The sequence below is a fragment of the Macrobrachium rosenbergii genome, chromosome 12 (genome assembly GCF_040412425.1).
Source record: "Macrobrachium rosenbergii isolate ZJJX-2024 chromosome 12, ASM4041242v1, whole genome shotgun sequence".
Taxonomy (NCBI): Eukaryota; Metazoa; Arthropoda; class Malacostraca; order Decapoda; family Palaemonidae; genus Macrobrachium; species Macrobrachium rosenbergii.
In genome coordinates, this window is record NC_089752.1 from 81486379 (window position 1) to 81511838 (window position 25460).

Below are 25460 nucleotides of genomic sequence, written 5' to 3' on the forward strand. Positions count from 1 at the left end.
GGAGAGAAAGCACGGGGAAAAATGAGTGGCACAATTTTACACTTCCCCTACGTCGCACGTCGTCGGAGCCAATGGTTCTGAATATTATATATATATATATATATATATATATATATATATATATATATATATATATATATATATATATATATATATATATATATATATATATATATATGTGTGTGTGTGTGTGTGTGTGTGTGTGTGTGTGTGTGTGTAGAACAATAAGCTTCCTTTCTAACAGGAAGAAGGAGAGAGAGAGAGAGAGAGAGAGAGAGAGAGAGAGAGAGAGAGAGAGAGAGAGAGAGAGAGAGAGAGAGAGAGAGAGCTTGAACTTGAAGAGAAAGCTTCCAGCCTTAGGTGCTAGAATAATAACCATTACCCAATTGGCCGCTGGAATAATAAATAAAAGAAAAAGACTAGCTGAAAAAGTATGAATGGAGTGCTGACTGCGGCCAAAGTTGGGAACTCAAACCCACGACTGTAGGAGGTCATTATAATAAAGCTTTGGAAACTCTTCACGTGGTCACCACCAGCAAAGAAACCTATGGGCACAGGTGATGACCCAACTGACTTGAGAGCGACCCTTGTCTGCTCATATGTCATAAGTGCCTGCCTGCTCATATGTCTGCTCATATGTCATAAGTGCTTGCCTACTCATATGTCATAAGTGCTTGTCTGCTCATATGACATAAGTGCGAAGAAAAACTTCTGAGCGCCCTTAATCCCCATCAAAGTTGATGACAACATTTTCCTTCTTAATGAGTAAAAGGTTCGACAGCAGCCGAGCCGACACGTGGCTTCCAAACAACAATCGCCGCCGCCGCCGCCGCAGCAGCAGCAGTGGCAACTTTATCGGTGCGAAGAGACTGAGCTGACTACGTACTGGGTAAATGGGGCAGTGTCCTCCGACCTACTACGGACTCCCTCAACCATCTCCACTAACTTAGGCAAGACCTATCAGTGGGACAACCCCTTCTCCAGACAGCCACACTATTGATTGATTGTCCAGCTGGTGCCGCCTGACATGCCGCACCCAAAAAGCCACCACACCCACATATGACAAAAGGAGAAGAGGCTGCACTCGTTTGATTCCCCTTCCCCCTTCTCTATCAACCACACATGAACAGTTTTGGCTTCTTCAACCTTCGAGTCGTGTTTCTTTCCTCTGGGATACTGGCCCTTTCAAGAAGCTCGTTCAGCTCTTGGGTACTGTATTACATATGTGCGTTCTCAAGCAATATCCGCACAAGGCACTTCTATTTCGACATGAAACAAGTATAGACGGATTAACTTCCCTACGTGTGTGTGTGTGTGTGTGTGTGTGTGTGTGTGTGTGTGTGTGTGTGTGTGTGTGTGTGTGTGTGTGTGTGTGTGTGTGTGTGTTTAGACAATGCAGGTGCTGACACGGAAGCAGGCATGTAGTATAACATTTTATTACGAGAGTTACACGAGAAGTTCGAGCGCTGCGGGAGAAGCTGTGTGTGGGGAAGAACATGGACTTAGGAAAACCTTATGAAAAGTAAGGTAGAGATAAAATGTGTTGTAGGCTGTTGGGGATGTGAGGGGTACAACGTCATTTGTTAAGACGATAAACATCTTTTCAAAATGAAAGCAGAGCACGTAACACGTTGATGAAAACGTTCTGCTGTTTGTTCGATCAGCGAAGGTTAGTAGCCTTGCGTCTGGCAACTGCTTGGATGGGTGCCCAACTAACAACTGCACAACTGTCGGGATATAAACCCCCTAAATATCAGAGGGGAAACATATGGGCTGGCAACCTCACCAAAATACCGGATAAAAACAAGAAGGGTAACACGTCCTGGAGCCACCCTTCCGAGCGAGAGAGAGAGAGAGAGAGAGAGAGAGAGAGAGAGAGAGAGAGAGAGAGAGAGAGAGAGAGAGAGAGACCCCAGACACAAATTCTGTTTAATGTAGCAGAAACAACTGCAGTGAAATGACTGCTGCTTTTTCCCCCTACCATTTTCATGTGATTTTCACCAAATGCCTTGAAATCCATGAGGAAAAGAATAATGAAATTCCATTGCTGAGAGGATTCGAACTCAAGCTGGTTAGAAAATTATTGTGGTCACTGCGAAGCTCACTGCACTACCATGGGGGATTCATTACTTCAGCTTAAACATACAAGTGTTGAACTCAAATGTTTTTTACCAGAGATGAAATACAGCCATTCTCGTCATGAACTTCCACAAGTGGCTCACGAGCAGTTCGTTAACTCTCCCTCAGAAAAATCAGAATCTGACTTCCTTTTACTAAGTAACTGTCCTCCATTTTCTCAAAACACCTCTCATTCCACAAATACAATACAAAACAATATCTCAGCACATTTCCAATTTATTCTCTGATTTGTACTGAATATCTCTCCTCTTGTTTTACCGACTCTCCTATTCATCCTTTCTCTCATCCTACCGTCATCCTTCTTCACACTTACTCCCACATACTTATATGAATCCGCCATTTCCTTATTCACCACCCTTGGTCCCTTTTACACTTCTTACCCATCACTTCATAAGACTTGACTCTGCGCGCGCTTCTTCTAATAACTCTCTCTCCGTAGCTTCTCTGTTCACTTTCACCAATGAACCTCCCACCAACAAAGATTAGCCCCACTCCAAATTCCAAACTCCCACTCATTTCATGGCACATTTTCTCACTCCACAAGTCTGCATCAGCATCTCATTTTCTTTTTCCCAGTATTCTGGACATACAAAGCGAAAACAAAAGCAGCTCCAGACAAGACAAAAAAGAAACTTTGCCCAGAGCCCCTCTGACACTGACGCCAGTCAGTCAGTCAGGCTCACATCGACATAGTGTACTGTCGGGGAGCCTCACTTTCATCACCATCAAATCTTCTCCTTCCCAAAAACGCCTCCCCTTCACACCTCTCTCAACCACCAGATTTCTTCAGCTCGAGTAGCCATATGCAACTTATTTTCTTGTACTCTCCAACTTTCCTTGAGGCGTTTTGTGGCCAATACTCGATTCCTAAATCCTCTTCCATGTCCAAAGCCATAATTGCATCTACTTTGTAGCCTTTTACTTTACGACGACATTCTAGTGCAACTGTGGGATTTTCCCTCAGTTTCACCTTGAAATCCTTGTAGCCTTCCCATCTCACTGACTTTCTTCATCCCTTCATCTTGTTGGCAGCCACGCTAACTCCCTCTTTTCACTGGCTTAAGTGCTGAAAAGCTAAAGGGGCCCATGTGATTTGGTTTCTAGCCTCAATTTCATCATTCATTCACCAATTAATTACTCAACGAAGTAGGTTTTCCTCTGTCATAATCCTAAGTATACTAAGAACCAATCCAATACTTAAAACCTTTTCCTCAACGAGGAATCCTTAAGGCACAGAGCCCAGTCAGCCACTCAGCTGCCTCTGCCTCTCTTCTATCCTCCACATTCAGCCATTCAATATCCTACATCCACAGGGGACAGCATTTCCTTCCGACAGGATATTGCCACTGCAACTTTTAGAGGAAGATCCAATTCTCAATAACCTTATTTTTTTCTCTTGACTGACTTCCACAAGCATCATTCTTGTCCGAGTGCTGAAATCCACTCCAAAGTTCCGTAGGCCCAAGGTCAACTTACTTTTCCTCTTTTGTACCTCTTCACCGTCACCTCTTCCCTGCAAAAGCTGCGCCTCGATCAGTATGAATCTTTATCTTTATTTATTTGCACTGGCTCGCTCTTCGCTACTTTGCCATCATTCTCGTCATTCGCCACTAATATGCATTTCATTCGGCAAGGGCATCCCCACATCGTTAACGACACCTTCTTGAAAGTGTTCATACCCTGTTTCTAATAACTTGAACATCCCCAGATATTACATCCATCGTTAAAAATATTTCTTTCTCCTAATATCATAATTACACAAAATTTTAGATATATATATATATATATATATATATATATATATATATATATATATATATATATATATATATATATATATATATATATGTGTGTGTGTGTGTGTGTACATATACACAAAAAATGTTAAATACCATTAAAAAGAAACAAACACATGGTATGATCCTAATCAGTCTTGTCGATTGAGACATCTTTAACAGAAGAGAAGAGAAGAGATGAGGCAAACTATGTATATAATTAAGTGAGGTACAACAGTGCAAAAGCAGCCACCCACAAGCGACAGCATAATATTATTGTTGTGTCCATAAGAAGGGGCACGGCTTGAGTTCGACAACACTGATCTTTTCAGAATGTTCCATTTTCTCTTCGTCTCAACTGTAAAATTCATCTTGACTGGGACATTTTGATAAGGGACATAATTTGCCTAGTGCTTCTTCCACTTCAGTTGCAATTATTTGATAGATTTCTGTGAGCAATCTGTTGTCTGTAGTGATTTACCCCTATCGACCGACGACAGGAAATGCTTCATGTCGACCAAGTTTGCTTCATGGAGGTTGAAAGAGGATAAGGACGAGGTTGAGGCCATCTGGTTAGCTTGTGATGTGGATGGTGTTTGGTCGAACAACAAAAGGAGTATTTCTGTTATGGTCGCTAGCTGTCTATCAGACAGAACTAAGGGGCGCCTTGAGAAGCTGAATAACAAGTTAATGATATGTGCGCAAACGACGGTCGACAGGGTTTCTTCTTCTGACTGCAAGGTCCTTGTTCCATACAGCTTTTTCTTTGCTGAATACTGTTTGCTTCACATGAAGACGTGCAGTTGTTTGCCTTTGTTACTATTTCACCTGTCCAATTCTTCTTGACCTACAAGGTAACCGCTGGGTTTTTACAATCAATCTACTAATGTGACTTTCAGTTAAAGCTTAAAAAATAATTTTTTTACTTGCACAAACCTCTTTCAAACTGGAACTTTGATACTTGCTGATTCTGTATATTACGCTCATTTGGAGGTCTTCAAGCATTGTCCAGAGGTGTGGTGGTGTTGGGTACACGTATGTGCGTTTGCGTTTGCCCGGTTTTGCGGTGGGTAAGGGTATCGGGAGGGAGTGAGAAAGATGTAACGAGAGAGAGAGAGAGAGAGAGAGAGAGAGAGAGAGAGAGAGAGAGAGAGAGAGAGAGAGAGAGAGAGAGAGAGAGTCTAATGAATATTTAAAGAATTGTTTCAGAGCAATAAAGTGAGCATCACTTCACCGAGGTGTTCCCTTTGTGATGCTTAACACTGCTGATAGAACACACGTCTAGTCTGCTCTCTGCACTGTCTCTCCCCTCAATCCTTGCTACGACCCACACCACCTGTCGTCTCACAACTCACTGCTTAGGTCGACACACGCTCGCTGGATTTTAAGAAACGCGCTCTCTGTCCCTCCTCGACTGGTGCGAGATTCAAACAAGGGTCGTCCAGTTGTGAGCTAGACGCGCTGCTACCATCAAGCTCCCTCAGAGAGAGAGAGAGAGAGAGAGAGAGAGAGAGAGAGAGAGAGAGAGAGAGAGAGAGAGAGAGAGAGATTCACCTCTTAGAAAGTTTAGAATTTATTTTAATGCAGTACATTACTCTAAGAGAAATCATCCATGTGAAAACTGTGAGGCGACAAAATCACTTTTATTACCGTATGGCTGAATAACAAATCCGTCAACCGTTTTTCCCGAAAGGAGACCTGAAATGAAGCCTACAACCCGTGTTACACCGCACTGGGACCTACAATAACGAAGCAAATCTTCAATTGAATCTTTCGTAATTTTTCTACTTTAGAAGTGACAATGGCACGGCATTTACACGGTACTTTTCAAATACATGAGCACAATCTCAACAAGACTTTTATATGACACATTTACTTTTATACATGTATTATGATCACATGACTTCCTCGATTCCTTCAGCGCCCTATTATATACTAAAGAAATATAATACTTTAAATAATGAAGAACTATATTTCACACTTCTGGATCTTCAATACAACTTCAACCCATGACAGAATAACCAATAATAAATATACTGTAGTATAAACACTGTTAGGCATGAATCAAGCTGGTCAACGAAAATAAAAAGTTGTTCAAACAAAAAACATTCAGAGAAATTTCTAAAGCAAAAAATTTCTACTACCACCCCCTGACGAACTCCTCTCTAAAGAACCCTACGACTGAGAAATGTCGAGAAGCCTTTCTGTTTTAATAAGTAAATCCAAAAATTTTCTCCCAACAAGGTATGCTTGTTAAGTAAATGGCCCCTTCCCGTTGGGGGGGGTGTAATTTTACTGTGAAGGTCAAAGTTCAGGTCAGTCACTATCGGTGGTATCACCTGAAAGGGTTTCATTAGCAGACTAAGCATGCAAATTATGAAGTCTGTATCATTCACCAGAAAAGTTAAGGCCAACAGTCATGTAAATGCAGAAAGGCATAAAATAAGCAAAATGAGAGGTATCGTCATGAAGTGTATGCAGTGCTGGGTCAATGGAATGAGTATTTTGAGGTTAGGTTAAAGATAGAAGACAGAAGAGAGGCAAAGCCGAGCGATGCAAGAGTGAAAGGGGTCAGGAAGAGTTCCTGACAGAGGAAAAATATCTGGAGATGCTATCTGGTATACCAGTACTACGTAGTTCGGTGGTCTTCCACAAGGCCGGCGCTGCAGAGGTTTGCGGCCATCCTGAATGGTCTGGTAACCGTGCAATTTGAACGGGCTTAGTGCGATTGTGAATTTTTTTTTATCCTGGTCGCAATAATGGTAAGGTGCGCAGCTTACAGTTGCCAAAATAGGAAAAACAAGTCTTCATGAGAAAATGGGATGACGTTTCACATGCAAACGAAGTATAATAGGATTTATTTATCCTTATTTAATCTTGTGCTTGTCAGATATATGTCGTTGTAGAAGTAGATCCGCTTTCTCTCTCTAACGTCTCATAAGTTCAGCACATTATCGTGGTACAAATATGTAGTGGCAATTTAATTCTGATGTCAAAATATCATGAATATGCACATGACCATAATGTAAAGTAAGAACGATCTTGATGGTTATTAAAATGCTTAGTAGTACGTGCCTATAGGCATGACACTAGATGTGTCAACCAGTCTTGTCTTTGAAGCATGTTGGTGTACAGAAATGCATGAGGACGCCTGCTGTATTCTGTCAGTCATTATAAGAATGATCTGCAGTGTGTATGTAGGCTTGTAGGACACTGTCTATGCCATCATTTTTGCAGTTTGAGACATCAAAGGCAGCAGTGTTAGATCTAGTTGTTTAACGAAATGTATATCTACATACGTGGTTTCTCTATGACATTCCAAACTGTCACACTTGGCGAGTGTTTCAGGGCGACATAAAAAACATAGAAAACAGCTCCTATTATTCGATTCTAAGTAAAGTGTCTTTCTTGTTTGTGGCAAATCTTTTCTGTGTCAACATGTCATACATTTAGTGTATTATTGTGGCAAACAAGTGCAATGGTGGTTTCACTTTTGAAATTACATCATCATCCATCTTATATATGCCACATCATATAAAGTAAAAACAAGCTTGTTGGTTCCTGAAAAGGCTTGATAAGTGGGTGTGTAGGTTACCGGTTGCGTCAACAAGCCTCATCTTTTAAACATGTTACTGTGAAAGTATTTTAGGATGACTTAAAATCCTAGAAAAGAACTTTCATTACTCTAATCGAAGTGAAAAATATTTTTATATTCTATAAGTAACAAATCTTGGCTTAATGTATGTTTTCATCGAACCAAATGTCTCACAGATTGTTAACAGCAACAAAATGAAATCTGGTAGCCTAGGCTAGACCTATGCTTCAAATTATTCACTTGTTTAGGTGCTGTATCACTTAACCTTTCTCTCAGTACAACTTGTTTTCAAATATATAAAAATAATTTCTTTATGGTAAAAGCTATCGAACCATCACGGCAAGGAAAAAGTAGTCTTTAAGAATGGTAACATCAAGGAAGAGAATCTTAACCTAGCAAGTGCTAGGCTAGGCCCGTGGCTGCCTACGGATTCTGCATGTATTTTTATTGTTAATTTTTCCAAATAAGTCCAAATTACTTTAAGGCATTCCTCACTTAACTATTCTTTCTCAGTATAGTTCTAAAGCCAAAGCCTTATAATGGAAAGAAGTGACTGCTGGCTTTTTCTTCCGTTGCTTTTCTTTACTCATTTTTGAGACTATACAGATTAGATTGCATCTGTATATTGCAAAATTCTTTACTTCAACTACAATACAATCAAAACAGAAAATATTTCCAAATATTTTATTTTACAATGATGGTCAATTTACCTATAAAAAATAACATTCTAATAATAATTAAACGAGAAAAATAGCAAGCAAAGCTGCTGTAGTGCTTCATCTCTACAATATAGTACTATGAGCTGGACCAAGACTTTCAATATGGCCGCCCGAGGTCACATGCTCAGCAGGGAGATCGCCACTCCATGTTATTGACGCTCTATGGTTCCTGAATGCTCGTGGAAGTGATTCACTGAGGACTTAAGGAAGGAGGGCAATAAAAGGTTGAAGAATGTACAGCAGGCACTGAGAGAGATGTCTATTACACAGTAGTGAAAGTGTAACACACTGATTGACCAAGATGTGTGAGGTGTTTGGATGCGGTGGGGTTTTTGGACCTAAAAATAAAGCTTCTTATGACAATATCAACTGAGGCAATATAAAAAACATAAGTTACAGAGTAATTAAAATTTATGATGTTAGTAAAATGAATCTGAATATGAAGATGTGGTGTCACAGATGATTTCATTCAAGCTTATTTGTTTCTGTGACCGTTAATGTCTATATAGACTGAATGACATCATGAGTCAGACAGGGCATCTGATGTAGGTGCAAAATTATGGCATAACAAAATACTCAGTGGATGAAGTGTGGAATGTCAGTTTGTAAACGAAATAGCACTGATTGAGGATAATGAAGATAAACTACATACATTAGCATGAGGGTTGGAAAGTGGTAGTAATAGAAGGTAAATGTGAGTACATGTAATGTCAGATTATGACAGAAAATGGAAACCAAGAAAATAGAAACCAGGAAGATGGAGTACTGAATGTTAAAACTGATGGTGGAAAAAACAGATGCACATATCTTTTCAAAAATTTGGGATTATGTACTGCAGTTGGTAAAATAGGAGAAGAGGAAAGTCAGAGAACACATGACACAAGAAAGGTAGCAGGAGCAGGGTGTGTGCAAAAGACTGCGAAGAGACTTGGAAGGTCTACGGAGGCAAAGGTGGAACTGTTTGATGAGACTGTTATAATTATTATTATTATCATTACTATTAAAGTAGTTTAACCAGACCACTGAGCTGACTTTCAGCTCTCATAGGGCTGGCCCGAAGGATTAGATTAAAATACTAGGTCCAGACTTGAGGCCAAGTGCAGGACCCAAGAGATCATTGGGTACAATGATGAATGAATTAAAATGAAATTAAAAACTGCATATACGCACATACTCGCATACTGAAACACATACATACAATAAATACATTTACTCAGACTTCCTTACATACATACTAAAAAGGTATATTAAAATTCAGAATATAAATTAAGCAACATTTTAAAATTTTGCCCTTTTTTTTAATTCAACAAATGTTAAAATGGTTTTCGTGCTTTTATTATTTACTTATTTTTATATTTTATTAATTAAATTACAGTTCCTCAAGAACATCAAAATTGGAGCGACTGAAAATGTAAAAGATTCTGACAAAATTTCTTTCACTGATCTATTTCCAAAAGTTGACATTCGCTGTTGGTTGAGCCTAATTTTATGCATGGAGGCACGAATGTTTCATGCAAATAGAAAAATAATGGGAGCTGATGAGATTAAATGTTGAGTAGTACATATGAAATTATAAGTATTCAATGGCTAAAATTGTGAAGATACATACAGTAGAAGTGATGAAAGGTTAGTGTAGGTGGAAAAGTGCTCAGAAATATTTTGGTCAACTGTCAAGAATGAAAGATGATAAGACAGCAAAAAAGTTCATTTGGCATTGTTAGAAGGAAGAATAAGACCTAAACATTGCTGGAATGAAACCTTCGAAAAAGTATGGAAGGGAAGAAGGGCATTAATTACCAGGAGGTATGAGAATTGCACGCAAGAGATTAAAGCGCACACAGTAGGGTTTGGCTGGGGAGCACAACACAAGGCTCATGACCCTTCTGTACAGATGAACAAGGAGAGCCATGCTGACGAAAATTTCACCACACACCTTCATGTACGATTCATCAGCGAAAGTCTGATGGTAGCATTGAAGGCTGTATACTTTTTGCTCTGGAGTTAACCCCAACTAGGAGAAATACTTCATGTTTCAACACAAACACACACGTATTTATAATGTATGTGTGTATGTATATTAGACGAGAAAGAAGCTGATAAAAAACTTTGGATGAAAAGATGGTTTTAGAACAGTCATAACTCTTGTAATCGCAGACAGTAACACCTCAACTTAACAGACAGTTTGGGGATCTGCCTTCCCAACAAGTAACGAAACGATAAGCAATGAAATCCGTTACGTAACAAATATTCACACGTAGACTACTGTACTTGATACTCTGAAACTGACTTGCATAGTTTATAGTGTATAATAATTCCATATAAAGTATTTAATAGCCTATCCTAACCGGTATATCTTGGTCAAAATAGCTGACTACAACAGTTCTACTTCCGCTTACAAGATATGTACAATACACAAAATTCACATAATAAAAAAAGACCATACACATTATTGTATTTCCTTTTTGAATCTAAGTAATCCCAAAATTTATTGAATATAAAATTCTGAGAGAGAGAGAGAGAGAGAGAGAGAGAGAGAGAGAGAGAGAGAGAGAGAGAGAGAGAGAGAGAGAGAGAGAGAGAGAGAGAGAGAACTCGGTCACGAGTGAGGTCTTTTATCCCAACCTAAGCAGAAAGTAGCCTTTCTCCCTCTGCATGAAAAGGGAGCAGCACAGCGGGTACTGGAACTAGACAATCCCGAGGGCCTCAAAAGCAACCACAATTCAATTTTCCTTCCACAGTGCCACTAATCTGAGGCACTGTCATCAAGCGAATAGCTTACACCTCTCTCTCTCTCTCTCTTTTACCTTCCCTTTCTCTCTCACTCATTTGTTACGCTCTGAATTGGATAGAGTGCATTTTCCTTAAACATACACTAGCTGGACTCAAGTAAAGGGTTCCTAGGAACAAACTAGAAAAAAAAAAACGCAGAAAAAGGAACACAAAAAAAGTCCTTTGGTTACATAAGTTACATCAGTGCATTAAAGATACTGAGTACCGCCAGTGTGACCTTTACGTGACACACTCAACCACAGTGCCACCTTACTGAAAACATGCCACATCACTGAAGAGTTACCCTAAATCTGAGGGACACTTTCTTGCTGCCCAAGTACGTCCAGTCGACCCGGATAGACGCCCTTACCCACCAGAACCATGGCAACAGGGAATCATGGAGCTGGGGATGGTGACAGGTCTCACGGGATTGGACCTCACCAAGTGGGGCAAGGAGCAGCTGGATGACTTGGCCAAGCAAGAGAAGGAAGAGAGACTGGAGCGGCAGAATTATGAAGATGAACAGAGGCAGCTGGAAGACGAAAGAGAAGAAAGGAGAAAACAGCATGAACTAGCACTCAAGGAAAGCTCTCAAGCTCTCAAGGAGAGTGAGCTAGCTCTCAAAGAAAAGGAGTCGAGCTGGAAAGAACGAGAAGAGAAAATGTCGAAGCTATGGCTATACAACAAGCCTCTAACCCCACAGCTGCTGCACCAAATGCTCCAATCTCGAGCATTAATTCCCTCGTCCCCAAGTGGACTGAGGACGAGCCAGGAGCATGGTTGGAGGAAATAGAGGCGCTCTTTGATAACTACAGCACCACCGAGACAGAGAGGGCCTTAGTACTAAGTGCCAAGCACGTGGAGGGAAAAGCTAAGGCAGCCCTTCGCTCACTGGAGAAGAATCAGAGAGGCAACATAGTTGAAGTAGAGTCATCACAAAGGCCTACGAAATAACCCCGGAGAAATGGAGACCGGTTCCGAGGCCTTGCCAAGGAAGTCGGCTGGTCCTGGACTGAATGATCCTGTTACAAGACCAGTCTAGTACCTGCTGGTTCGACTCCTTGTCTTGCACGATGTTTGAAGACCTCTTCAATTGGACCATGCTGGAGGATCTTTACCAATGTGTGCCTGGGCCCCTTGCTGTATATCTAAATGATAAGCAACCCACCACACTTATTGAAGCCTGCTGCATGGCCAATTCATGGGAAACCTTCAACCAGTCCCACAGCACATCTCAGCGGCACATAGTGCCACCCAGATACTTCTCAGGCTCGACTCGCCCGAAGAATGGACTGCCTAGCAAGCCTCCGTGCACCCACTGTAAGAGGGTGGGGCACACTGAAGCTGAGTGCCGATACAGGCTAGGCACTAACAAACAGCCTCCTACTAACAGCCAGAACTCCTCTCCCTCTACATCCACGCAACCCTCTCCACCAACTGTCACTGCAGGCCACCGAGCCACCAACTGTGGTGCTGCCAGCACTACACTGGGACATCCAGCCTGTCCACATCATAGCAGATGTTAGTTTTCTGAGCCAGTGCCATGGTTGACCCCGGTGGGAGATGAAGTGGATCACACACCATTACCGTTCCCACAGTCAAGCCCAGGTCACGGCATTTCATGCTACCCACCGCCTTGGTGTGGTGGGTGGAATTGCCCAGAGTAGACTTCCTGTTGGGTCGGGACCTTCTCTGGTCTGCCACTTTGCAGATACTACCCCTCCACGGAGGCCCAGACTGTAGGAGAACCCAAGAAGAAAAAGACCCACTGAAGTGTTCAGCGGAAGAGGCATGCACCAAACCATTCTCAGCCTAGCCCTTTCACAAAGGGACAGCCAACAAAGAAGTCCTCCCTCTACCTGAAGAGATGTTCTGGAGGAGCAGTCCTGGGATGTGTACAGGCCACTCCACTAATTGGGAGGGCTGCCCAAATAAGCAACGCCCAGCAGATGCCCCGAGCAAGACTCTCGAGTGATCTCCAGCTGGGGCAGGAATCTCTGCCGCAGCCAAATTCAAGCCATCCACGAGGTAATTTCCGGACCCCTTTGTCAGGCATTCCTGACCCGCAATCCTGCCAGTGCCACTTGCAAGCACAGAGTGGAGCTCCGTCTGGCACAGACGTGAGCCATCAATTAAGATGTACCCTGTGCCTGGTCCAAATCATGAGGCGGATCCTCCTCCGAGATCCAGATTCACGGCACTAATCAGAGAGAGTCTTGGCACCCAATACTTCTTCTTCACAAATCTGTCCCCAGGGGATGAACCCCTGCTGGACCAAACTGTCACACCTTCTCTGGGAGACCAAGAACTGGCCTCCTGTAACGAGAGGTCGAGATGTTGCTCTGGTTGTCGAAATCAGACAATCTAAACGCCCACTAGCCCTTCTGGCCTTTCCCCAGAGTCGCCTCATTGCCACTAATAGATAGGCCTTGGAGGAACCCATGAAGAAGAAGAAGGGGCGGAAGAGAGCCTCAGAGTTATGAGATCCTGGTACTAGTGCCCTCTCGGCACAGTGCATCTTAAAGAGTGATCATATGCCCAGACAAACTCTACCATGTATTAACCAGATTAAGTACATCTGAATATTAACAGAAAACCTTGTAAACCATGTTAGTGTAACTGAAATCAGACAATCAAACTTGTCCCTTGACATGTCCTAAGACCTCAGTGAGGCAAGCATTTATCATATGGACAAACCTCATGTATAACCAGTAATTACTAACTGTATTGCAGAAAACCTTGTAATTTAGAATTGTCCCTTTTGGCTAGGTTAAGATAGGTCTAAAACATCACAATTATAGGAGGTAGCAAGTAATAACCGTATGCACCTTTAAGTACAGTTAGGATTCTGTAAGGAAGTGATCAAAGCTCATATCCTATCTAGTCAGGTAGATCCGTAGCTAGTTAGACTGCACAGGACAAATCTGCTCAGTACAGACCTTCACGCCCGAAAGGGAGTGAAGGCCTTCTTAAGGGGGGGAGCTTTTATAAATATTCTGCTGTTTGCCCTCTCTGCATTATTTTAGTAAGAATGTCCTTCTAACAAAGGCGGGACAGCATCTCTGTCGAAGCTAAGCAGGCAGAGGTAAGCCGTGTTATCGAAAAATAACCACTTTTAGTAGCTGAAAGGTTAGCATTAGGGGGGCCTAACCCACAGGGAGGGTTTTACCAAGTCACCTGTAGTGAAGGTGGTCTTAAGCTTCCTTTTCCTCTGTCCTATGCATTCAGTGATGTCTCTGTCAATTTATGAGAATGCCAGGGGCTATGTACAAACGTATGGACAAACAGCTTTGCCCTACACTGACCTGACAGAGGCCAGTAGAGAGAGATCAACTTTGAGACTAAGAGCATGCATTGTGCCCAGACTAACTTTATCCTTTGTCCTTTCCTATCTGTTGTTTTACTCAGTGAATTGACAAGAAGTGTTATTCAAGAACCCTGATTGGCAGTTGCAGTGTGCAAGCACCTTATGTAATGGTAAGTCTGAAAATTGACAGTTTTTTCCCGTTGATTTGCTAGTATTCTTCCACTGTACTTAAACCTTTCCATTGTTTCCCCTTCAGCCACCATTTACGAGAGAACCTGGTATAATCATATTTCTTTTATGAAGTCTAGTGTATGAATAATTAATATTGCCTAGAGATATTGCATAAACTATTCCTGTGCAGTAAGTAGGACTTAGGGAAAGTCAAGTGAAGTAAATTTCAGGCAAGCCGTGGATCCTGGCCCATTGTTTGGAAGAAAAATAGCCTTCCCAATACTAAAAACTGCGTACAATATCTACTAGAGCAGGGAAAATTGACTTTGTCAGTTGTTGACTAAGAGTTCATGTAATTTCCTCACTATCACCACACATTCTTTCTTTGTTGGGACTAAGTGGGAAGTAAAGGGGTTTGATTTTTTTGTTACAAAGTAATCCATTATTCCATACGTAGTTCCTGACTGGCAACCTAATCCAATTAAGTAATTGTCTTTCTTTTGAGGGTAACTTCAGCTTCAATTGACAGTTTACGTGTGTCTTCGACGAAGCAAGGCTGCATAAAATGCAGTAATCAATTAAAAATTCATCTGCCAAAGCCCACATGTAACAATATATATATATATATATATATATATATATATATATATATATATATATATATATATATATATATATATATATACATATATATATATATATATATATATAATATAATATATATATATATATATATATATATATATATATATATATATATATATATATATATATATATATATAACACTAACCAACTTACAAACATTCCGAGACAAACAAACAGGATCGCAAATTAAAATTGTGTTCAGAGCGCTCACCTTTGCCACCCGTAAGTTCAAATTTTGTTTTGCGTGGCTATTCTGTACATCAGTGTATTGTGTTTTAAGATGCAAAAACATACACTGCTGCATTATTGACTTTATATCATACTGTACTTCAATAGGTATGAAGATTACAGTAACCAACTAACAAACAAATAATTCAACATACAAACGGCCGTCCACAACATAACTTCATTCGTGTATATGTGTGTGTGTAATGAATCTGTCACATACACAAAGGCCTTTTTATATTCACACAGCTATAAATGTCGCTTAATATCAAACTGACTCCACCTCAGAATAAAATCAGAAGTAGAATTTATGTGATAAGTGATCCATCACCAGGTGGACTTCAACTACCAAATAGCTGGGGAACGACGAATTTTGCGAGACTCTAGCCACTGAGCTATCAAAAGAGGTTTACAAATATGTTGATAAACTCTGTCATACATATGCCAGTCGAATTCAAGATATCAAGCCACTTCCAACAAAACAGCCGATTGGTGAGCTTGAAACATAGCCACTTATGCATTTTTGTTACATACACTGGGACATATTTTATATCCACAAACTTCAAGCTAGAAATGTTGTTGAATATCAAATTGACTCAGCCTCAGGATGAAGACCGACGAAGGGACTTTATAAAGTGATCAATGATCTGTCACCAAGTGGACTCCCACCACCAAATGGCTGGTGAAAGACGACTTTTCAGTGACATTAGCCATTATGCTATCTTGATGGTATAATGGCTAGCATCACTAAAAAGTCATTGTTCCCCAACCATTCAGAGCGGTTCAAGTCCACCTGGTGATGGATAGCTTATAAATTCCTTGTTTATTCTGAGGTTGTGCAAACTAGATATTAAATGACTTTTAGAGCTATGTTTGTGAAAAAAAAATATAAATATATATATGTGAATGTTTGTTTGTCCGCTATGGAAATCCGAACCAGTTGACAAACCCAGACCCACGTAGGTTGTAACTCAAAATCAAACCCCTGCCACAGTGACAGACATAAACACCGACAAATTGAATGAAATGTTCGTTTTCACCGATTCCGTCAGGTTTTCCTTTGGTGCTTTATGGGTTAATGGTAATTTTTAGCCAGAGTGCTCCAGGTTTTCTTCCAGGCGTTGTCAGACGTATGATAAACTTGCAACAGTAAATCCCTATAAATTTTTTATCAGATTTTGCATGAATTTTTATCAAAATTTAAGATAATTACAAATACAATTGTTAAACATACACCACACTGCTTGATTGCATTGCTACATTACGCATTTTTGGCTTCGTTACAAACCATATTTCATAGCTATAAAGCAATGAACCCAAACCAGCAGGTTCAAAGACTTTCTTCCTTAACAATACACGTCATTCTTCTTCCTCATTCGCACAAGCAGAGTAGCTGCTAGCTCAACCTGATGTGCAAGATATACGATGACAGTATTTCCTCTTTCTTTATTCGTTGAAATGTGAATTTCCTCATTAATCTGATTGTTTCTTCTTCGTTTTTACCTTCGGAATTTGTTATAGTGACTACTTCGTAGCGTTACAGTGGCGTATTTCATTATGAAGTCGGTTTCAATGAGGTTTGGAAAAATAATAATAATTATCGAGTGTTTTGGCAATAACACTTCACTACATACCTAGGGCCGGGTAGGTCTGTCTGTAGTTTCAAGGGAGACAGACTGTCTCACCCCTCCCCCCCAACCACACACCTGAATGCAAATTGTACAAGTATAATATTTTTATTTATTGTCTTTGTTCAGTGGAGATGCTTTTTATTCTCTCCTGACAGAGGAATATAACTTCCCCTCCTCCTTTCCTTCTTTTTCCCTCCCCCTCCCCCTCCCCCCTTTCCCTTCCTCCTCCCCTCCCACTTCCCCTTCCCATCCACCTACCTGCAGACTGTCATTCAGTTTTCCTGGGCCGGATTTTCAATTCACGTGTGTGTGTGTGTGTGTGTGTGTGTGTGTGTGTGTGTGTGTGTGTGTGTGTGTGTGTGTGTGTGTGTATATATATATATATATATATATATATATATATATATATATATATATATATATATATATATATATATATATATATATATATATATATATAACAAGATTTCACATTTTGGCACTATCTTTCTGACTTTTCTTACACTAGGTAACAAGGGCAATGATTTTACATACCAAATGAACTTTTCCCAAGCATAACTGACAACTCACCTGAAAACAAAAAGAATATTTTAGTGATTCTCTTAACAAGAAACAATTTCTTTACTTTTATCAGTTATTGCTAAAAGAACGGTCATGTAATTAATTTAGTGCCACATGTCAAGTTTAGAAAAACCAAACGAGGGCAGAGAAACTACAGTACAGTGAATGAAAATGCAAACACACATATAAAGGTACACAGCCGCCTTATCCATTTGGCTATCAAGAGATAGAGCACAGTTTCAAACATTGGATGGGTATAGTAATTTATCAACTATACTTCCTTTGGGTGGAATTTATTCCTAAAATGAAGTTAATATGATATTTGGGGTATTTGTGGCATAACAATGGTGATTATAACAGTCACGTCTTATTAAGTGACAAAATCACCATATTGAGCCAGGAGTGATAAACTTGGCAACGAAACAAAAAGGTTATGCATGCCTAGCCTACTGTATGTGACAAAACCATTATAAGTAGCAAAGTGCTACAACTTCGCAATCAGCTATCATGATCATGATGGGTTGATTTCGATTCTAAATACAGAATCATCCTATCTTTCTCCTGATAGCTATATGGGTAGGATGATGTTCTACCCTGCAATTTATATAAAAAAAAAAAGGCACAAGTTTCGGGACTGTTACAGTAACGTGTATACTAGCGACAACACCACGATAATTAATTAAGTGTTAAAAATTTAACTACCATTTGGGAGGGTGGCCGATTTCCAATCTAAGCAGAGATACCGAATTTGAAAGGATATTGTACACCTGAGAAGAAATCAACTTACTCTATATATCTCTCTTCATAGTCAAATGGATAAGTTAACTACCTACTTCTGTCTTATCCAAAAAGGGGGAAGTCTGAATTTGGCCAGTGCAGAAACACTTATCAATTATAATTCCCTTTGTGTGCAAGTTATTCCCAAGGTAAAGTGACTGATAATATCCGATATGTGCAGCTTAATACTTGTAACTATACAAAGGCACTATAAGTGGCAAAACTATCATAAATAGACAATTCTCCAATCACCTTTCATACTGTGGATCAGATAATTGCAATTCTAAGTACAGCTCTGATTTTACAGGAATATGCTCAGCAGAATCGAAAGCAACTAAATATAGGTGAATGGACAATGTGACTGTCTATATCTGCTCGAATAAATGATAAAGAAAAGAATCAAGTTGGAATAAACCCATTTGATTTAATATTTTTTATTGTGAAAAAGTCGTGACAAACCAATTATAATTAGGCATGTGTTACAAACTTCACAACCAGCTGTCATAGTAAGGACGTACTGACTTCAGTTCAGGTACAAATCTTGAATTTGACATGATTATGTACATGTAAATGAAAATAGCTTTTATTCTTATTGGTAGCCCAATAAAAAACTCAACTGTATCTGTGCAATAACAAAAAAACAAATGACACAAATTCAAATCTTGGCAGGGACAGGTGCACTTATCAATACAGTATTCTCTATGTGCAAGTTATTAGCAACGCAAAGTGACTGATATCAAGAAGTATTTGTGGCTTAATATTCGTAATTATAAAGTCACATAAGTTTTATTGTCAAGACCATCATATTTAGCCAAGTGTTACAAACTTTTAACCAGTTATCATGGAGGAGATGGGTTGATTTTGTTTATAAATACTGAGGTGGCACATGTCTCCTCTTCTGTTAGTTAGATAGCTGAGTGGATGGGTCAAATGTCTACCAGTGTATCTAATCCAAAAGGTCAAAGTTGCAAAGTGGATCACACGTTCCCATCAAGTCCATTCGGACTTCAGTTATTTCTAAGGCAAACTAAAATGCATATGAAAGTGTATTTGCTGTTAATATTAGCTGTCATGGCAGAGAGGGGTTGACTTCGATTTAAAGTACAGAACCTGAATTTGCCTGGAATATGTACATTAGAGTCAAAACCATCTTTTATCCCTCTTAATATACAATTCGATTAACCGACTGCATATCTGTCCTGCTAAACCAAAATGGTGAAGGATCAAATTCTAGCAGGGCAGATGCACTCATTATAAATCCCTCTGGATATATGTTACTCCCAAGGTAAAGTGATTTCAATATCAACTGGCATATGTGGCTTAATATTTATGATTTTCAAATGGCTTCATATTTGTGATTTTAAAAAAGTCGTGAGTGTATGGGCATGTGCAAAAAAATTATAATTAGGCAATAGCATGTGCAACAAACTTAGCGATCGCCCACCATGCTGGAGACGAGTAGATTTTCAGTCTATTATTATTATTAAGAAGATGAACCCTACTCATATGGAACAAGTCCATAAGGGCCACTGACTTGAAATTCAAGCTCCCGAGGAATAGGTGTTCATTAGGAAGAAGTAAGAGAGGTAAAGGGAAATACAGAAAGAGGAGATCTTGCTCATTAAAAAAAGGAATAGATAAATAAATTAATATAAGTAAAAATGTATTAAAATGCAAGGAAAATAGTTTTGGGGTAGTAATGCATTGCATCTTCGCTTGAACTTTTGAAGTTCCAATTGCACAACATCCTCAGGGAGACTTCCACAGTCTGACTGTGTGAGGAACAAAGGACCTCTGGAACTGAGAAGTTCGACAGTGAGGCACATTTACTGCATATTGGTGCTGCTGACCAGCAAATCTGGTCGCTCTCGGCAAGTGAAAGGGATCAGGGATTAATTGAGAATGTGAAAGATCTCTTAAAATATAACTTATGAAAAATTGACAAACAGTCCAAGAATTAACTGGTAGTATTAGGAAAGAGAAACCTACCACCACAAACCACTCTATTTAAAGGGGATAAATCTCTGGCAGAAGCAGACATCCATACTGAGGCCTTTTGTACAATACCTAACTTTTATGTGGCATTTGTTGACACTTTCACTAGATGTTTCTCAAAAGTAAGATGCGAGTCAGAAGTTACACCTAGAATAGTTAAAGCTTCAGACTCATTCAGCAGTGTCCCATTGACTTGGAGGGGTAGATGGGGTGGAAAATCTGCTAATCAAGTGTTTTCATTTCACTGGAGTTCAGCCTCATACCCCACCGACTACACCATTCACTAATCCACTCCATGTCCCGATTGAGACTGAGGGCAGCTCCATTTCTCATAAGTGAAGACTTTATCATATCCACTAGTGAAGCATCAGTGGCATACTGAACAAACTTGTTTTCCAGGCCAACAACAATATCACTTGTAAACATTAAAAATAAAAATGGACCAACAACACTGCCCTGTGGAACTCCAGACAAAATAGGTCATGGTTTCCTAAAGATCCCATCACCAGCAACTAGTTGCTGTCTACCTGTAAGGAAATCCTAAAACATATCAACCCAATCCAAGATTCTGAAGTTTATAAGTAAGTGTCTTGTGATTTGCTAAATTGAAAGCAGCACTAAAATCTATTTGAATTACTCTACACTCAAAATCTTATCAAGGTTCATTTGCAAATGGCATGTCAAATCTAAAAAAGCATCACAGGTACCTAACTGCTTCCGATATGCATATTGACTATCAGTAAACAATCCTTTAGATTCCACATAATTATATAGGGCCTTAAAAATAAGTTTTTCTGCAACTTTGCAGAGTACAGGGAGAATAGAAATTGGCCTGTAGTTAACGCAGTCTGCAGATATGCCACTCTTTGGAACAGGCACTGTATTGCTAAGCTTGCGCTCATCTGCAAAGGTACTACATTGACGTAAAAATCTATAGACTCTACTGATCTTGGATAAAAACACAATAGAAAATTAAAAGAAAACAAAGGCAAGAAACCATATGGATCTTCTCCATTCCAGATATCAAAATTATCCAGAATTTTCTCAACATCCCTAGAGTACAATGTAAATTTTGTACGAATAGGTTCAGGATGACAAGTACGAGAGAGAGGGACGTCCTCAGCTGTTTGCTTTGCTTCAAAAGCCTAAATGAAGCAGATCAGCTTTTTCCTTAGGGCCAGTAGCTAATCTACTGTTCAGAATTTTCTTAACTTCCCTAGAGTGAAGTGTAGATTTTGTAACAATAGGTTCAGGATGACAAGTATCAGGGAGAGGAACATCCTCAGCTGACTGCTTAGCTTCAAAAGCTTGATGAAGCAGATCAACTCTTTCCTTTGGGCCATTAACCAATCTACCATCATCTGTTAGCAGTGGAGAATTGGAAGATGAGCCTGAACCAAAGATAGATGATGCCAATTTGGTCCACCACAGATGAGGTTGAGTAATTCCTTCAAGGAATTATTGTAATTTCTATCAGCTATATGATAAATTTTATTTGCAGCACAGTGAGACTTAACAAAAACGGTGTAATTTTCACGTGAACGATTTAGTCTCCATGCGTTGAATTTGATCTGTTTCATGGTAAGCTCTTCCACATGCATCATCAAACCATGGATGGTCATTTGTCCTGAATTTAATAACCTTTCTAGGGACATACTTCACTAAAATAGCCATCAGCATTTCATTTAACTTCTTGAGATCTGGATCTGATATAGCATCTGAAATATTGACTGACTGACATGCTTCAACAATTGATCCCAACTGACTCTAGATTTCAGCCAGACCATTTTTCCAATGGTGGAATTAGGAATATATTGATTGACAGATATGTCCATCTCAAAGGCACAGTGATTGGAAGTGCCTATATACTCACAGACCTTGGACTTCACAATAGCTGCAACATCTGTGAATAAGAGGTCCAATCTATTACCAGAAATATGCGTGGGTTTCCTTAATCATCTGGACAAAATCGGAGGATGCACAGAACTCAAGAGCATACCAGCCATGTTGATCTGTGGAATATGAGTTAAGCCACACGCTGTGCTTTGCACTGCAATCTCCACAAATAACGAATGAATGAGGTTTTTGAATCCTGTGACTTAGCCACACTAATCCTCTCCAATTCTCGACAATCGTAGATATTTGGATTAGAGTAAACAGCAAATATGTACACATTGCAGAACTTGCTGAAAATCTCAAAACGAAGAATTCCATGGCAACTATACTGTACCGTAAGTTTTTCTGATGATATACTCGTATAGGTCGTCCAGACTTTCTGTATACAACCATACCTTATGCATGTGGGATGTTATGATCAATAAAATCTGGTCCATCAAACCCTGGGATTAAAAAATCTCAACATTTGACTTGTTACTACGTACAAGTGTCTCAGATAAAAACATCAAATTATAGTTATGGTTGCAACTCTACAGATCAAGATTTGACCCTAAACCCCAAATAATTGAGGAAAGTTCTCTACAATTTTTCTTACAGTATTGAGTAGCAGGCCCGGGGTTCACCTCAATGTCTCCCAAAAGAATTAACATTAACAACATAAAATTAGTGACAAAACTAATAAATAATCTTAACAACATAATAAAAATCAACAAAACAATAAACAATAATGCAATCAACAACAACAGTACTTACATTACCTACAAAAATTACATCGACAGTATAGATGAACCTAACCTTAAGTCATTCACAAAACTCCGGAAGCAACTGGTCGATAAGGTGGAGCCGGCGCACCTTATAAGGCACATAAGAAACCCGTCAGGTTTGCCATAACAACTGGGGGAGGACAGCCAGGATGGATTTTGGATTTTCAAATTATAAAAAGCTTCGCTTGAAATGATTAGGAAAAGAAGGAGGCGGCTTCTTGATAATCCACCAAGAATTGATGTTTTGGACAATTTTTTGTTTTTTTTTTTTTTTTTTGTTTTTTAGAGCGTTTCAAGTTTGTGGACCTAGTTTCACATTTTTTTAACTAAGTTTCAATAAGATATATTACCCAAAGATTTTTTTTTAATGACGAATGTTCTTATAGAGGCCAGGGAATGTTTTACAATCCAAAGGAACACAAGATCAATTACTAATTTTAAATCCCTTCCCCTTCCATACAATTATGATTGGTTAAGTCTCAAATAATCTTAGAAAAGAAAGACATGGGTAAAGTGTAACTTTCTAATACCCTAACAGTCCTAGAAAGAAAATGATCACGAACAGTTTTAAAATACCAGTCAGCGATGTCGGAGTCTATGCTATAATATGCAAAACCTGTGATAAATGTTTCACTGGAAAATGCGGTCGTTCCCAGGACCAGAGAAAACGTGAACATGTTGCAGCCGGCCATTTGCCATTTGGGGAATGTTTACAGCACCATTGCTAGGCACACTTGCGAGTTAAATCATTCCATTGATTAAAAAGACAGACAGGACCACTCGGAGGATTGTGGAAGGAGTTGCCATCACTTACAGATAATTTACTTTTAAGTGAGGAAATTTGCAAAGGAGCCAGAATTAGGGCCTTCAGAAATGTGTACTGCCCTCTTTAATCTGATAATGTGGATAACCACCCTTCGCCTGTTCCAAAGTCTGTAGATCAAACTGCCATTTTGGATAGCAACCCTCAAGATATCGTTCCAGAAGACTAACGTTTTGCCCTGCCTCCTCGCAGATCACCTGGAAACATAATATATGGAACGAAATATGATTCGATAACTAGTTCTCTTGTTGTAACCTTGTTTATCAGTTTCATTTTTTTTAAAATTTGTTCTCTCTACTCACCATTGTTTATGTCCCACTTTGGTGATCAAGTCCACACACAAGGATGGAAGAAAGCTATACAGTATGCTTTGTAAAGATTTTTACAAATAAAGTTCGTCTTGATATTCAAGAAGTGACTGTAGATTTTTCTGTACATAACGGAGAAGCACGATACGGTGTTTTTGTGTTTCATACACACACACATATATAATATATATATATATATATATATATATATATATATATATATATATATATATATATATATATATATATATATATATATATATGCCAAAACTGGTCAGGACCTACATCCACTCTCGTTTTTCCCTGTAGTTAAAACAGATCTGTAAATCACGTGTCAGTGTTCACAATCACATGTAATGTTAAATAAATACAATATATATAAATATAATATATATATATATATATATATATATATATATATATATATATATATATATATATATATATATATATATATATATATATAATAAGACAAACGATTATATACCTCCCTTTAGCTCTTTTATTGCTGATAGAAAACATTCATGAAAAAATTTCATCTTATCATGGGCAATGAATAAACTCAAGGCCTTAAAAAACACTAGTAACCATCATATTTGGGAAAATAGTTATGGTGAAGAGCTTCAGTTGCCACAAACTGCCAGGCAACATCGTGAAGGGGAGAAGTGTTTGATCTGTATTTGTTTGTGACTACTTTGGCTTTCTAGAGAAGCTGCGAGGACATCCTCTCTGGCCTATATCTGGTGTGCCTGATCATTACTACTAGTGTGGCAGCCACCTTGACACCACCAACCACACAGATTTCAAAACAATCAATAGAGATACCACTCTCGCCTTTCTTTTCGATGAAGTACAGGATTATCCAACACAAATTCTAATTTCATCTTTCTTTGTCGACAAAACGAAAACTCGAACTTTGCTTTTTCTAGTAGGTAATTACAATGCTCGTAAATGAAAGGCATGATGAATTACTGAGCTGTACTCAACTGAATTTGACGGTGCAAAGTACTGTAGGCTACTACATTTGCAGTGTAGTGCAGTACACTCAAAAATATTCTGCAAGATTCTTCCAGTTGTGCTTGTTCACCGAACGTCTTATTCTTTTGTTACATAAACGGAAATACGTTGTCCTCATTGCAAATCTTTATTAAAATGTGGATAGCATTAGAAAATAGAATGGCAAGAAAACACAGCTGTGCAAAAAATGTACGAAAGTTTGAAAATTTCGTTTAAGCAAGAGTCATTGGGGAAACAAAGTTTGATTTGAAAAATGAAGCTCAATGACCAATACATCTAATCCTTGATATCGAAATATGACGACAGAAAGGATTATCTCTTCATAATGGTTGACGAAAACAC

General features: G+C 39.2%; 1 protein-coding gene across 5 annotated transcripts in view; it reads right to left on the reverse strand.

The window, feature by feature from the left end:
* The window catches only part of LOC136843737 (eukaryotic translation initiation factor 4 gamma 1-like), a 721796-nt gene that overhangs the window by 527359 nt on the left and 168977 nt on the right, over nt 1–25460 (reverse strand). The window contains exon 1 of one of the 5 annotated variants that reach the window (XM_067112381.1): nt 17512–17545. The exons of the other annotated variants lie outside the window; for them this stretch is intronic. Coding sequence (XP_066968482.1) covers nt 17512–17533 — 22 coding nt within the window. The 5' untranslated portion in view covers nt 17534–17545. Of the gene's footprint in view, nt 1–17511; nt 17546–25460 lie in introns of those variants that run through there. 5 annotated transcript variants of the gene reach the window in all.